Source organism: Clinocottus analis, unplaced genomic scaffold, assembly GCF_023055335.1.
Source record: "Clinocottus analis isolate CAN_PGR_092001 unplaced genomic scaffold, fCliAna1.0.p SCAF_4, whole genome shotgun sequence".
Classification (NCBI taxonomy): domain Eukaryota; kingdom Metazoa; phylum Chordata; class Actinopteri; order Perciformes; family Cottidae; genus Clinocottus; species Clinocottus analis.
The window spans coordinates 666688-680485 of record NW_027176153.1 but is presented as its reverse complement, the minus strand read 5'-3'; the positions used below and the strand labels follow the sequence as shown (position 1 = coordinate 680485).

Here is a 13798-nt window from a genome sequence, read left to right as displayed (position 1 = left end):
TCTCAGAGCGTTAACTAGTCTGCTCTCAGAGCGTTAACTAGTCTCCCAGAGCGTTAACTAGTCTCTCAGAGCGTTAACTAGTCTGCTCTCAGAGCGTTAACTAGTCTCTCAGAGCGTTAACTAGTCTGCTCTCAGAGCGTTAACTAGTCTCTCAGAGCGTTAACTAGTCTGCTCTCAGAGCGTTAACTAGTCTCTCAGAGCGTTAACTAGTCTCTCAGAGCGTTAACTAGTCTGCTCTCAGAGCGTTAACTAGTCTCTCAGAGCGTTAACTAGTCTGCTCTCAGAGCGTTAACTAGTCTCTCAGAGCGTTAACTAGTCTGCTCTCAGAGCATTAACTAGTCTGCTCTCAGAGCGTTAACTAGTCTCCCAGAGCGTTAACTAGTCTGCTCTCAGAGCGTTAACTAGTCTCCCAGAGCGTTAACTAGTCTCTCAGAGCGTTAACTAGTCTGCTCTCAGAGCGTTAACTAGTCTGCTCTCAGAGCGTTAACTAGTCTCCCAGAGCGTTAACTAGTCTGCTCTCAGAGCGTTAACTAGTCTGCTCTCAGAGCGTTAACTAGTCTCTCAGAGCGTTAACTAGTCTGCTCTCAGAGCGTTAACTAGTCTGCTCTCAGAGCGTTAACTAGTCTCCCAGAGCGTTAACTAGTCTGCTCTCAGAGCGTTAACTAGTCTCTCAGAGTGTTAACTAGTCTGCTCTCAGAGCGTTAACTAGTCTCTCAGAGCGTTAACTAGTCTGCTCTCAGAGCGTTAACTAGTCTCTCAGAGCGTTAACTAGTCTCTCAGAGCGTTAACTAGTCTGCTCTCAGAGCGTTAACTAGTCTCTCAGAGCGTTAACTAGTCTGCTCTCAGAGCGTTAACTAGTCTCTCAGAGTGTTAACTAGTCTGCTCTCAGAGCGTTAACTAGTCTGCTCTCAGAGCGTTAACTAGTCTCTCAGAGTGTTAACTAGTCTGCTCTCAGAGCGTTAACTAGTCTCTCAGAGTGTTAACTAGTCTGCTCTCAGAGCGTTAACTAGTCTGCTCTCAGAGCGTTAACTAGTCTCTCAGAGTGTTAACTAGTCTGCTCTCAGAGCGTTAACTAGTCTGCTCTCAGAGCGTTAACTAGTCTCTCAGAGCGTTAACTAGTCTCCCAGAGCGTTAACTAGTCTGCTCTCAGAGCGTTAACTAGTCTGCTCTCAGAGCGTTAACTAGTCTGCTCTCAGAGCGTTAACTAGTCTCCCAGAGCGTTAACTAGTCTCTCAGAGCGTTAACTAGTCTGCTCTCAGAGCGTTAACTAGTCTCTCAGAGCGTTAACTAGTCTGCTCTCAGAGCGTTAACTAGTCTCTCAGAGCGTTAACTAGTCTCTCAGAGCGTTAACTAGTCTCCCAGAGCGTTAACTAGTCTCTCAGAGCGTTAACTAGTCTGCTCTCAGAGCGTTAACTAGTCTGCTCTCAGAGCGTTAACTAGTCTCCCAGAGCGTTAACTAGTCTGCTCTCAGAGCGTTAACTAGTCTGCTCTCAGAGCGTTAACTAGTCTGCTCTCAGAGCGTTAACTAGTCTCCCAGAGCGTTAACTAGTCTGCTCTCAGAGCGTTAACTAGTCTCCCAGAGCGTTAACTAGTCTGCTCTCAGAGCGTTAACTAGTCTCTCAGAGCGTTAACTAGTCTGCTCTCAGAGCGTTAACTAGTCTGCTCTCAGAGCGTTAACTAGTCTCCCAGAGCGTTAACTAGTCTGCTCTCAGAGCGTTAACTAGTCTGCTCTCAGAGCGTTAACTAGTCTCCCAGAGCGTTAACTAGTCTGCTCTCAGAGCGTTAACTAGTCTGCTCTCAGAGCGTTAACTAGTCTCTCAGAGCGTTAACTAGTCTCCCAGAGCGGAGGATTTGTTGGAGTGAATAAAGAATAAAAGAATAAAGTGGTTGCTGCCTTGTCTTAGCTAACGGAGCTGCGAGTTATTTTATTATTATAAAAGTAGAGACGCTACACGTTTGGTAAACGTCGAGCTGGAAATGACGACTAACGCTCTCATTTAAATCCAGCTGTTATTTTGAGAGCGAGTGCCAATGGAATAAATCCATTTTTTTACGAGAACAAATGTTGAACATTTTCTTCAACTTTTTAAACTTTAAAAGGTTTATTTTTGGGGAGGAACAAAAGAGAGTTCATACACATTCTGACCGCTGGATTTCTAGGACTTTTATTCTCTTTCCAGGACTTTAACTAAATGTTCATGAGCAAACATGGTGTGAAATGTGTGTGTAGACAGTAAAAAGTGATAAAATGTAGTATTTAAACTAACAATGAGGATTCAAAGCATACAGTAAACCTTAAATGACTCAAATGAATGAGAGACAATAGTTTATTAAAAGAATAAACATTTATATAGATGCCTGTATGGATGCTGCTGACATGTTTCTTTAAAGCAGATTCAATATTTATAACTAAATGAACGTTATGAACACATGAATATAACACATTTACAGGACTTTTACACAACTTTCAAGGACTTGTCCAGGCCTGGAAACAACCATGTTAATACTCCATGAGTGTTCCATGTTCTCATGACGTAACAGCTCTGCTCATAATGATGCGACGAGACCCAACAAGTACACACACTGTACTTAATGTACTGGTACATATACTTGTACACTCATTAGTAAACATACTTGTACATATACTTGTTATACAAGTTCTGCAGTAAACGTGCTCCAGAACCTTGGAGAACCGCTCGCTCTGCAGCCTCATTAGCATTTGAGTCTTTGTTTGTGTTTATGAGTTTTTCCAAACTATTGAAACTGTTTTAGAGCCCAGACGACAAACTGTGATGTCGTGTTGTCCTTTATGGTTCCCATAGCTCATCACAACACACTGGAAAAGCTAATAAAATACATCACATGCATAAAATACGTCAACTCCTGTTGTGGGATAAAAAAAAATGAAGTCAGAAAAATAGAATCAGAGGAAATAAAATGGAAATATTTGTAAAATAATAAACGGTAAAAATGTTTTTGTTATTTCCGAAATATTTCTTCTCTAAAATATATATATTTTTGAATGTTTTTTTCTTAAAAAGCTTAACTTTATACAAATTCTGGTAACATTTCTCAAAATTGTGAAAAAAACAGACTTTATTCAAATATAATGTGTGTGGGTATATGTATAATATTTTGTAGTTTTTAAGTGTTGACCAGGTGAGTTTCTGTTGGTGTAATACTCATTCTGGCCACAGGCATTACTGCACATAAAGTACTCGCATGCAGTATAATATACTTTGTGTTTAGTGTTATTACTGGATAACACATGCAGTATAATATACTTTGTGTTTAGTGTTATTACTGGATAACACATGCAGTATAATATACTTTGTGTTTAGTGTTATTACTGGATAACACATGCAGTATAATATACTTTGTGTTTAGTGTTATTACTGGATAACACATGCAGTATAATATACTTTGTGTTTAGTATTTGGAGTTTAAAACTTGAAGCGTTCTCGTCATCAGCGAGTTGCTCTTCAGCCTCTTGTGGCCAAACAGAGTATTACACCAACAAACAGAGAAGAATCACCTGAAGAACATTTAGGTTTGTCCTGTTCTTCACTCACAAACACCAACGGAGGAGCAGAACTTTTCCCTCTCAGGCTTCCGTACTTTATTCTCATAACCAAAATAAATATTATTTACTCCTGAAATATTGAAACCATATTCATGGCTTTTTGTCAACTTTTCTTCCTCTGTGTGTGTGTGTGTGTGTGTGTGTGTGTGTGTGTGTTTCTAGCCCTCCCCTTCGCTCTCCTGCAGATTGTGTGTGACCAGGAACTCGTTAATGGTTGGCTGGTTGTCCACTAGCCCCGCCCTCTGCTCCTCCAGCTGCTGCAGAAGCTCCTCCCACTGCCGCTTGTCCCTGCCCGTCTGCCACGACAGCCGAACCACCGCCCGCAACAACGGCAGCAGGAGGGGGTGTGGCCTGTCGACGCTCCGCGGCGCCGCGTCCTGCTTTTCGGTCAGTGGGCGGGGCTTATCCTGAAGAGGGAGGGGCCCGTCTGCCGCCTCGGCGGTCAGGACACGGAGGGCGTCGTCACAGTGATCGCGGGCTTCCTCCAGCTGGTCCGCTTCATGGAAACAGCTCGACAGACCCACCAAGGTGAAGAACCAATGGGAGGAGGCCGGGGGCGGAGCCTGAGCCTCGCCGTCACAGTCGCTAGCCCAGCCCAGTTTGTGTTGCAGCCTCTTGGCGTTGAGCAGCGGACCCAAAGCCTCCTGGTGACGTCCCGCCCTCAACGACACAACAACTCAAACATCTTTATTGTGTTCATATTCAGGAAAAGTGTCAACTATTAACCAACAGAACAGGAAAAGGTTTCAGGTCCAACTGTAAAAAATGACTTATTAGAAATGATTATTAGTTTGAAATGATGCAGCTGTAAAGTCCAACTCTAACAAACCAGAACACAACAGGTGAACGTCCAACAGGTGAACGTTCTCTCTGCAAAGGTTGACTTTGATGATGTGAAGCAGAAGAAAGTTACAGAGGGTTTAGAACAGAGAACATTCAGGTGAGGACTCATGGGGGTCCAACAAGCCCAATGGGTCCAATGGGTCCATTGGGGTCGTTGGACCCATTGGACCCATTGGGCTTGTTGGGGTCCTTTGGGTCTGTCTTAATGCTATTTTAATTTTCTCATGTACTAAACCATATATTTCACTTGTATATCACTGATGGTGGTGAATACATCCATATACAGCAGTTTGGGTCTTTTCCCTTCATAAAACAAGCTATGCTGTACAGTTTCATATAACAATCGCTCAGTCTGCCCCCTGGAGGGAGATTAGTGTTTAGATTAACTTATTTGAATCTTTAATGACTCCAACCAACCAGTTTGGCTCGGGAGGCGTTCAGGCTCTCCGCCCAACAGCGGGACATCGGAGCTCCAGGTTTTGCTCTCGTCTGTGTGTCAGTTACCTGATGAGCAGCTGTCCGGCCTGCAGGTCGGTCAGGTAGAAGAACCGTCGGAGGCACAGCGCCCCCCGCAGGGCCGACAGGGAGCACAGGTGAGACAGGTACTGCTCGAACGCCCGGCTGCGCTTGGCGATCGTCTCCGCCGTGAAGTTCCTGCGCAGCTTCTTTCCTGCACAGACAGGAAGTGGTTCAGCGGCAGAAACGTTCGGGGCGGCGGCGGCTTTCAGACTTCCACTCACGCGGGAAGCAGACGCGCTCCATCCGGTCTGCGTGGTCGCGGCGCAGCGCGGCGTGGAGCCGCTGGAAGTCTGAGTATCGGCGGGCGATGACGGCCGGAGTCTTGTCGCTGCCGCCGGACTGGACGACGTGCACGGTGTACAGCTGTGGAGCAGAACACGGTAACGCTCTCCAGAGAAGGCATCTTTCACCACAGCGCCGCGAGAAAATGTTTAAATTCACTTACTTGGTCCCAAAAAATATTATGATTTTATTTATTTATTTTCCATTGCTGAGCGCCTGAGCCTGCAATATGGTGTCTGATCTAGTCATGAAATACTCTTGCATGCCAGTAGGTGGCGCTGTACTTACCTACCAAGTTCACTGTGTTATGCTGCAATGTGACATTGTGTAACTTTTTGTTTTTTGGTTGCTGGATTTTTTGATTTACATCATAATGAAGAGAAACATCAGCAACAAAAACATTTCTGTTTAGATAAAATGGCCGACGTCTGGTGGAGCACCAACAACATGACGTGACCAGCTGGACCCTGGACCCTCATGGACCCTCATGGACCCTCATGGACCCTCATGGACCAGGTCTCTGTGCTTTCATCCGTCTTATTCTTCTGCTACCAGCCATCAGACAGCCAGGAGCATGCTGGGTAGTAAAGTAGCCTCAGGTGCTAGCTGGTTTAGCTTAGACTCATCTCTCCTCTAAAGATGCAGCCACCAACATTCACTCTGACCTCTTGCCTTCACTCGTCCTGAGCCCTCAGCAGAAAGGCTGCTGTGAAGCAGAATGGATCGCAGCCGCTCCAGTCAGGATGTTTCAGATTACACCACAAACACGCCACTAGAGGGTTTCTGCATCTGATTCGAATTATTATTGTGTAGTGGAAATGTTGCCTTTTGTACTCGTTTCCGTTTATTTGGTTTGCGTTTGTCACACATGATGCATTTGAGGACCATTGGATACCGATAATCCAACGCAATAGTTTTGCCGATTGTTTAAACAAAATCAGTTTTTCCCATCCTGCCAGCCGGTTTCGGGATCAAGCCGGCTCCTTGAACTCACCACGTATTTAGAGGAGGCGTCCGTCACCACGCTGGCGTCCGTCACCTCGAACAGCAGGTCGTCCGTCAGCTGCCTCTCGGTGGAGGTGGGACTTCCTCCACCGAGACCCCGCAGGGTCGCCCAGCTGTCCTGAAGCTGCCGCGTCAGCCTGAAGGACGGGGAGGGGCCTACCGGGGACACGCCCACAGGACTGGTGTCTACGAGGGGGCGGGGGGGGGGGAACAGGTGAGACGAAGGGTCAGGTGATCTGGTAGCATTTAGTGTCCAACGCGGACTTCTAGCTAACATGTTAAGGCGCTTGTAGCTAACATGTTAACACGTTTCTAGCAAACATGTTAAGGCGCTTCTAGTTAACATGTTAACGCGCTTCTAGCTAACATGTTAACACGTTTCTAGCTAACATGTTAACACGTTTCTAGCTAACATGTTAACGCGCTTCTAGCTAACATGTTAACGCGCTTCTAGCTAACATGTTAACACGTTTCTAGCTAACATGTTAAGGCGCTTCTAGTTAACATGTTAACGCGCTTCTAGCTAACATGTTAACACGTTTCTAGCTAACATGTTAACGCGCTTCTAGCTAACATGTTAACGCGCTTCTAGCTAACATGTTAACACGTTTCTAGCTAACGTGTTAAGGCGCTTCTAGTGAACGTAAATCAATGCGGGGCAAACCTAACAATAAAAGGTCCATGATGTTGCATGTGCTAAACGCGCTGAAGAGCAGCTCACCTGTGCTGCTAAGCCCCTCCTCCATCGACTCCCCCAGGAAGTCGAGGTCACTGTCCAGGCCCGACTCCTCGCCCTCGCCTCTGTCCTCGGCTCCTTCACCTCCTCCGCCGTCGAAGCACAGCGTCCCCCCGAGCCGGTCGGTCACACACTCCTCCTCCTCCAGCTCCGCCTCCCAGCCGTCCTCTTTAAGCCCCTCCTCTTCCTCCTCCTGTCCACAGGCGGCTTCCTGCTCGGGTCCCGCCCCCTGACCGTCTTTGAACAAGGAGCGCTTCAGACGGTCGAGCAGCCGGGACGCCATGACGCCGCCGGGCCGCTGCAGGGGGAGGGGCGGGGCTAAAGAGACGACAGGAGAACACGTCTCAACCGAGGATCAGGAATCATTCAGCGGGTCAACTTAAGTTTAACTCCCAGGATTTATTTTTCTTTTCTGATCAAAGATTTATAAAAAAAGAAAATGCTATACACTCCTCCTCCTCCTCCTCCTTCTCCTCTTCTTCTTCTTCCTCCTCTTCCTCCTCCTCCGCCAGTAGGCAGAGTAGGATCAGAACTACGGGGTCTCTACGGGGCCGAAGGCATTTTTGGCTTAATAAATTACAAGCATAACGTTTTTAAACCCTGGCGCCCGCCCGCCCGAGGACTACAGGAGGACTACAGGAGGACTACAGGAGGACTACAGGAGGACTACAGGAGGACTACAAGAGGACTACAGGAGGACTACAAGAGGACTACAAGAGGACTACAAGAGGACTACAGGAGGACTACAAGAGGACTACAGGAGGACTACAGGAGGACTACAAGAGGACTACAAGAGGACTACAGGAGGACTACAAGAGGACTACAGGAGGACTGCAAGAGGACTACAGGAGGACTACAAGAGGACTACAGGAGGACTACAGGAGGACTACAAGAGGACTACAAGAGGACTACAGGAGGACTACAGGAGGACTACAAGAGGACTACAGGAGGACTACAAGAGGACTACAAGAGGACTACAGGAGGACTACAGGAGGACTACAGGAGGACTACAAGAGGACTACAAGAGGACTACAAGAGGACTAAAGGAGGACTACAGGAGGACTACAAGAGGACTACAGGAGGACTACAAGAGGACTACAGGAGGACTACAAGAGGACTACAAGAGGACTACAGGAGGACTACAGGAGGACTACAAGAGGACTACAGGAGGACTACAGGAGGACTGCAAGAGGACTACAGGAGGACTACAGGAGGACTACAGGAGGACTACAGGAGGACTACAGGAGGACTACAAGAGGACTGCAAGAGGACTAAAGGAGGACTACAAGAGGACTGCAAGGGGACTACAAGAGGACTAAAGTAGGACTGCAATAGGACTGCAATAGGACTGCAAGGGGTCTACAAGAGGGCTAAAGGAGGACTACAAGAGGACTGCAAGGGGACTACAAGAGGACTACAGGAGGACTACAGGAGGACTACAGGAGGACTACAAGAGGACTACAGGAGGACTACAGGAGGACTACAAGAGGACTGCAAGGGGACTACAAGAGGACTACAAGAGGACTGCAAGGGGTCTACAAGAGGACTAAAGGAGGACTAAAGGAGGACTACAAGAGGACTGCAAGGGGACTACAAGAGGACTACAGGAGGACTACAAGAGGACTGCAAGGGGACTACAAGAGGACTAAAGGAGGACTACAGGAGGACTACAGGAGGACTACAAGGGGACTGCAAGGGGACTAAAGGAGGACTACAAGAGGACTGTAAGGGGACTACAAGAGGACTAAAGGAGGACTACAAGAGGACTGCAAGGGGACTATAAGAGGACTACAAGAGGACTAAAGAAGGACTACAAGAGGACTGCAAGGGGACTACAAGAGGACTAAAGTAGGACTACAAGAGGACTGCAAGGGGACTACAAGAGGACTACAGGAGGACTACAGGAGGACTACAAGAGGACTGCAAGGGGACTACAGGGGGACTACAGGAGGACTACAGGAGGACTACAAGGGGACTACAAGAGGACTACAGGAGGACTACAGGAGGACTACAGGAGGACTACAAGGGGACTGCAAGGGGACTAAAGGAGGACTACAAGAGGACTGCAAGGGGACTATAAGAGGACTACAAGAGGACTAAAGAAGGACTACAAGAGGACTGCAAGGGGACTACAAGAGGACTAAAGGAGGACTACAAGAGGACTGCAAGGGGACTACAAGAGGACTAAAGGAGGACTACAAGAGGACTGCAAGGGGACTACAAGAGGACTACAAGAGGACTAAAGGAGGACTAAAGGAGGACTAAAGGAGGACTAAAGGAGGACTACAAGAAGACTACAAGAGGACTACAGGAGGACTACAAGAGGACTTCCAGGACCATGTGAACCCGCTCAAGCAAACAGCTGATTTTACTGTTTGATTCTGCTGACAAGACACATTCAAACTAATGTTGATTTCCTCCTGTTTCAAAATTATTGAATGAACACACACACACACACACACACACACACACACACACACACACGCACGCACGCACACACGCACGCACGCACACACACACGCACGCACGCACACACGCACACACACACACACACACACACACACACGCACACACACACACACACACACACACACACACACCATAATTTCCATCTGTTTTCCAGATGTTTTAATCTACTTTACATAAAAACAACCGGTCACAATTGGACAGATATAGTTACACGCGTCCTCTGTGAACGGTATTTATTAAATATAAGTACTTTTATAAGTTTACGAGGCGTCCGTTACATATTAGCTGGTTAACGTCGCGTTATAAAAGTCAATACCTTCACCTACCGACGTGAACACCAACTGTAAGCTCCACGCACACACACACACACACGCGCGCGCACACACACACACACACGCACGCACGCGCACACACACACGCGCACACACACACGCACACACACAGGCACGAGCGCACGCACCTGAGACGCCCCTAAACTTCGTTAGCTGCCGTTAGCACCCACAGAGAAACAGCGCAACAACAGACCCGACGTGGCTGCAACAAGTTGGTTTTACAGCCGCGTGTTCAGACACTGATCTCTCCGATTCCTCACCGAGGGTCCTGAAGCAGCCGCCGCTGCAGTCACCGCATGCCGGGGCTGGAGGGAGAGGTGTCCGCGCGCAGCTCACGGCGCACTGGGGGCTGGAGCTATCCGCCGGCTGCTGCCCGCAGGAGGAAGAGGAGGAGGAGCAGGAGGAAGAGGAGGAGCAGGAAGCGGAGCAGGAGAACAGTAACCATGTAAGAGTAAGCAGTTCCCAGCAAAGGACCATAGGGGGCAGTACTGTCTCACAGAAGTTCTCCATGCACAAAGAGAATCTTCTTCTTCTTTTAGGTTTATTAGGTTTATAACAACTGTTCGGTGCATTACCGCCACCAACTGGTATGGAGTGTGGGTCAGAATGTCTATTACTAGCCCTATCAAACATATATATGTAAACAAAATAAAACAAACATAGTGTAACGGACTCAGCACATGTAATGTTATGGTTTCGATGTTAATTGTTATGTAATGTTATGGTTTCAATGTTAATTGTTAGTTACTAGTTCAGGAGGTCAGTGAATGTCACATAAGCTGTGTTGCTGTGTAAGCTGTCACTCAAAGTAGCTACCTATGAGCGTGCCTGTGATTGGCAGAGCGAGTGAGGGGGGGTGGATTGATGCGTGTGGTGTTGCGGTCCGGGGAGAGGACGACAGACAGCGAACCTGAAGCTCGTTGCGAGACTTTGAGTGTGGTTTTTGGGTTGTTTTGGCGTAGGCTACGGCCAACAGTAGCCTGTTCTGTGTTGTACAATAAAGCATCCAATAAGCCAGACGACGTCTCGTAACTTCCTGACGCAGGGTCGCTACATTTGGTGTCAGAAGTAAAACTTTTGGATATCAACATTGTACGCGGGTTTGCAGCGGAGTAGCTAAGTGGCTAACGCTCGTCAGCGGTGAAGAACATGTGGTCTGGGAGCCGTCTCGACATTAAACATGAAAGTGGAAGTGACGGACGAGAATGGGACGGCGTAACCGAGTCCTGGCAGACGACGCAGCACCGTGAGCGGGTGAAACAAATGACCGCGAGGATGGCTGCCGAGGCTGGCCTTGGACACTCGGCCCGCGCCAGTGAGGGAAATGGCGGCAGTAGAGGAACGACTGCGGCTGCAGAATGGGACATCACTGAGCACACTGGGACACGCAGGGAAGCTCTTCCGTCCACAATAAAGACCCCCAGATACGACGGTAAATCCAACTGGGAAGCTTTTCATGCACAATTTGAATTGTTAGCCCATGCCAGTAGATGGTCCACGGAAATAAAAGCTCTCCAGTTAGCAATGTGCCTCACGGGTGACGCTTTATCAAGCCTGCTGCTGCTGAGTCCCGCTGATAGGAGTGATTATGATGCACTGATTGGGGCTCTGAAGCGACGGTTTGGACATTGCTCTGCCACTAGCCTGCTCCGCTCGGAACTATGCAGTAGACAGCGACGGCCGGAAGAACCGCTGAGGGAGCTCGCTAATGACATTGAGGGGCTTGTGCACCGCACCTACGCCCACATGCCCCCGTCCATCCAGAGCGAGCTAGCTAGGGACCATTTCCTCCAGGCCCTGCTGCCAGCTGACCTGCGCATCCAGACACTACTGGTTCACCCCGGGTCACTCCAGGAGGCTTTGGAGTCAGCTACGGAGAGAGAAATGCTGTGTACCGGCGCTGTGGGTAAAGTGGTTGAGAAAGCACCACAAGGGAGAGCTGCTTGTGGGACTGAAATGGAATTGGTGCAGCCTGCCTGGGTGGGGGTGCTAACCCAGCTGGTGAGGGCTGCCACCTTAAGAGAGGAGAGACAAGACAGGCGACGACTAAGAGTCTGCTGGGGATGTGGACAGCCTGGCCACCTGCTCCGACACTGCCCCCGTTCCACCGCGGACAAGGGAAACGATCCGGGGACCGCATAATCGGGACGATGCGGACCCCTGGCACTCTGTCCCAACCCCCTGTCATTACCAAAGCTACACAACAACCCGACCAAGTATGGACACCCAGACCACCGGAGGATTTCGATGGTCAGCTGGAGCGACTAGTGGTGCTGGGCCGGACCTGGATAGGAGACTGTTGGTATGCACCACTCACTATTGGAGGGACATACTGCTCTGCACTGGTAGACACAGGTTCATCAGCAACCCTGGTGAGGCCCGATGTGGTAAAAAATGGAACTGTTATTTTTCCCACGTTAGTGAAACTACAGTCAGTCACCGGAGAGCGAACTCCTATGGTTGGGGAAGCAGTAGTGACTCTGGGGCTGGGAAGAAAGTCCATCCGCTGCCCGGTGTGGGTTGCCATCCTAGAAGACTGTATACTGGGACTGGATATTCTCGGGGCTTTGGACTGTGTCATCGACACAAAGAGAGGAACTCTCACATTCCCTGATGGACATGTCATCCAGATGTGGCGCCAGCCACCCCGGCCTGGCTGTGTTGCGACCCACACTGTTGCCACACTGATGGCTGAGACAACAAATTTTGCTGCTCCCAGCTGCAGTCCTTCAAATGAGCCACCTCCACCGGCCTCCACCCTGCTAGCTGCTGAGCTGCACCCACCCCCAGCCTCTGTCCGACCAGCTGCAAGTCCACACACACAGGTGACGAACGCTTCTCCACCTGACGACTGTGACAGAGTCTTGGCAGTGAGGGAGGTCTGGCAGAGAAACTGCGACGGTCTGACTCCTAGTGAACAAGAGCTGTTGTGGCAGCTGCTTCTTGAGTTCAAGGACTGTTTCTCACTGTCGGAGGACGATGTGGGCTGCACAGATCTCATTCAGCATAACATCGACACCGGTGATGCACGGCCGATCAGGATGAGACCTCGACGCCTCCCACTGGCCAGACAAGCTGCGGCAGATAAAGCCCTACAAGGGATGCAGCGTGCGGGAATCATCGAGCCTTCCACCAGCCCCTGGGCCTCGCCGGTCGTCATGGTTCCCAAAAAGCAGAAGGAGGCGTGGCGTTTCTGTGTGGACTTCAGACCCCTCAACAAAGTTACAAAAAAGGACTCCTACCCCCTTCCACGCATCGACGAAGCTCTCGACACAGTGGCAGGGTCAGCCTGGTACTCCTCTTTGGACCTGTGGAGTGGGTATTGGCAGGTCCCCCTCAGCCCTGAAGCTCGGGCCAAAACGGCCTTCATCACTAATGGGGGCTTGTGGCAGTTTAAAGTCCTCCCGTTTGGCCTCTGCAATGCTCCTGCCACATTCGAGAGACTAATGGACAGGGTCCTCGCTGGTATCCCCCGGCAGGAGTGTGTTGTGTACCTGGACGACATACTGGTGCATGGTGACTCCTTCCAGGCGGCTCTCAGGGCCCTGAGGCGGGTGCTGGAAAGAGTGGCAGCAGCAGGTCTAAAGCTGCACCCACAGAAATGCTCCTTCATGCAGCGGGAGGCCACATTTCTAGGACACAAGATTGGGGGCGGTGGTGTTGGCACCATGGATGATAAAGTGCAGACTGTGAAGGATTGGCCTACCCCCAGCACGGTACAGGACCTGAAAAGCTTCCTGGGCCTGGCCTCCTACTATAGGAAGTTTGTGAAGGGGTTTTCCTGCATAGCTGCACCGCTGTTCCACCTTCTTCAAAAAAGGGTGGTATTTGATTGGACTGAGGAATGCCATGCAGCTTTCACTTCACTGCAGAGAGCCCTGGTAGAGGCCCCAGTTCTCTCACCGCCTGACCCCACCCTGCCTTTTGTCCTCGACACAGACGCCAGTAATGCAGGCGCAGGTGCTGTGCTAGCCCAAGTGACTCCTGAAGGAGAGCGAGTGGTGGCTTATCACAGCAGACAGTTTAACA

The 13798-nt window shown here is 49.5% G+C and overlaps 1 protein-coding gene across 3 annotated transcripts; it reads right to left on the bottom strand.

Moving 5' to 3' along the window:
* Positions 1–2313: 2313 nt before the first annotated feature.
* snx21 (sorting nexin family member 21) lies at positions 2314–10137 on the bottom strand. Of its 3 annotated transcripts, none has more exons than XM_068598600.1 (6): positions 10030–10137; positions 6954–7286; positions 6222–6418; positions 5167–5308; positions 4931–5096; positions 2314–4243 (listed from the first exon to the last, which is right to left on the bottom strand). In XM_068598600.1, exons 2-6 carry the CDS (start codon positions 7249–7251, stop codon positions 3742–3744), a joined length of 1305 nt encoding a protein of 434 aa, XP_068454701.1. In that variant the 5' UTR covers positions 7252–7286; positions 10030–10137; the 3' UTR covers positions 2314–3741. The 3 variants fall into 3 exon arrangements, with proteins under 3 accessions (XP_068454701.1, XP_068454700.1, XP_068454699.1); XM_068598599.1 differs by lacking the exon at positions 10030–10137 and adding an exon at positions 9963–10005; XM_068598598.1 differs by lacking the exon at positions 10030–10137 and adding an exon at positions 9898–9985.
* Between the last annotated feature and the right edge of the window lie 3661 nt (positions 10138–13798).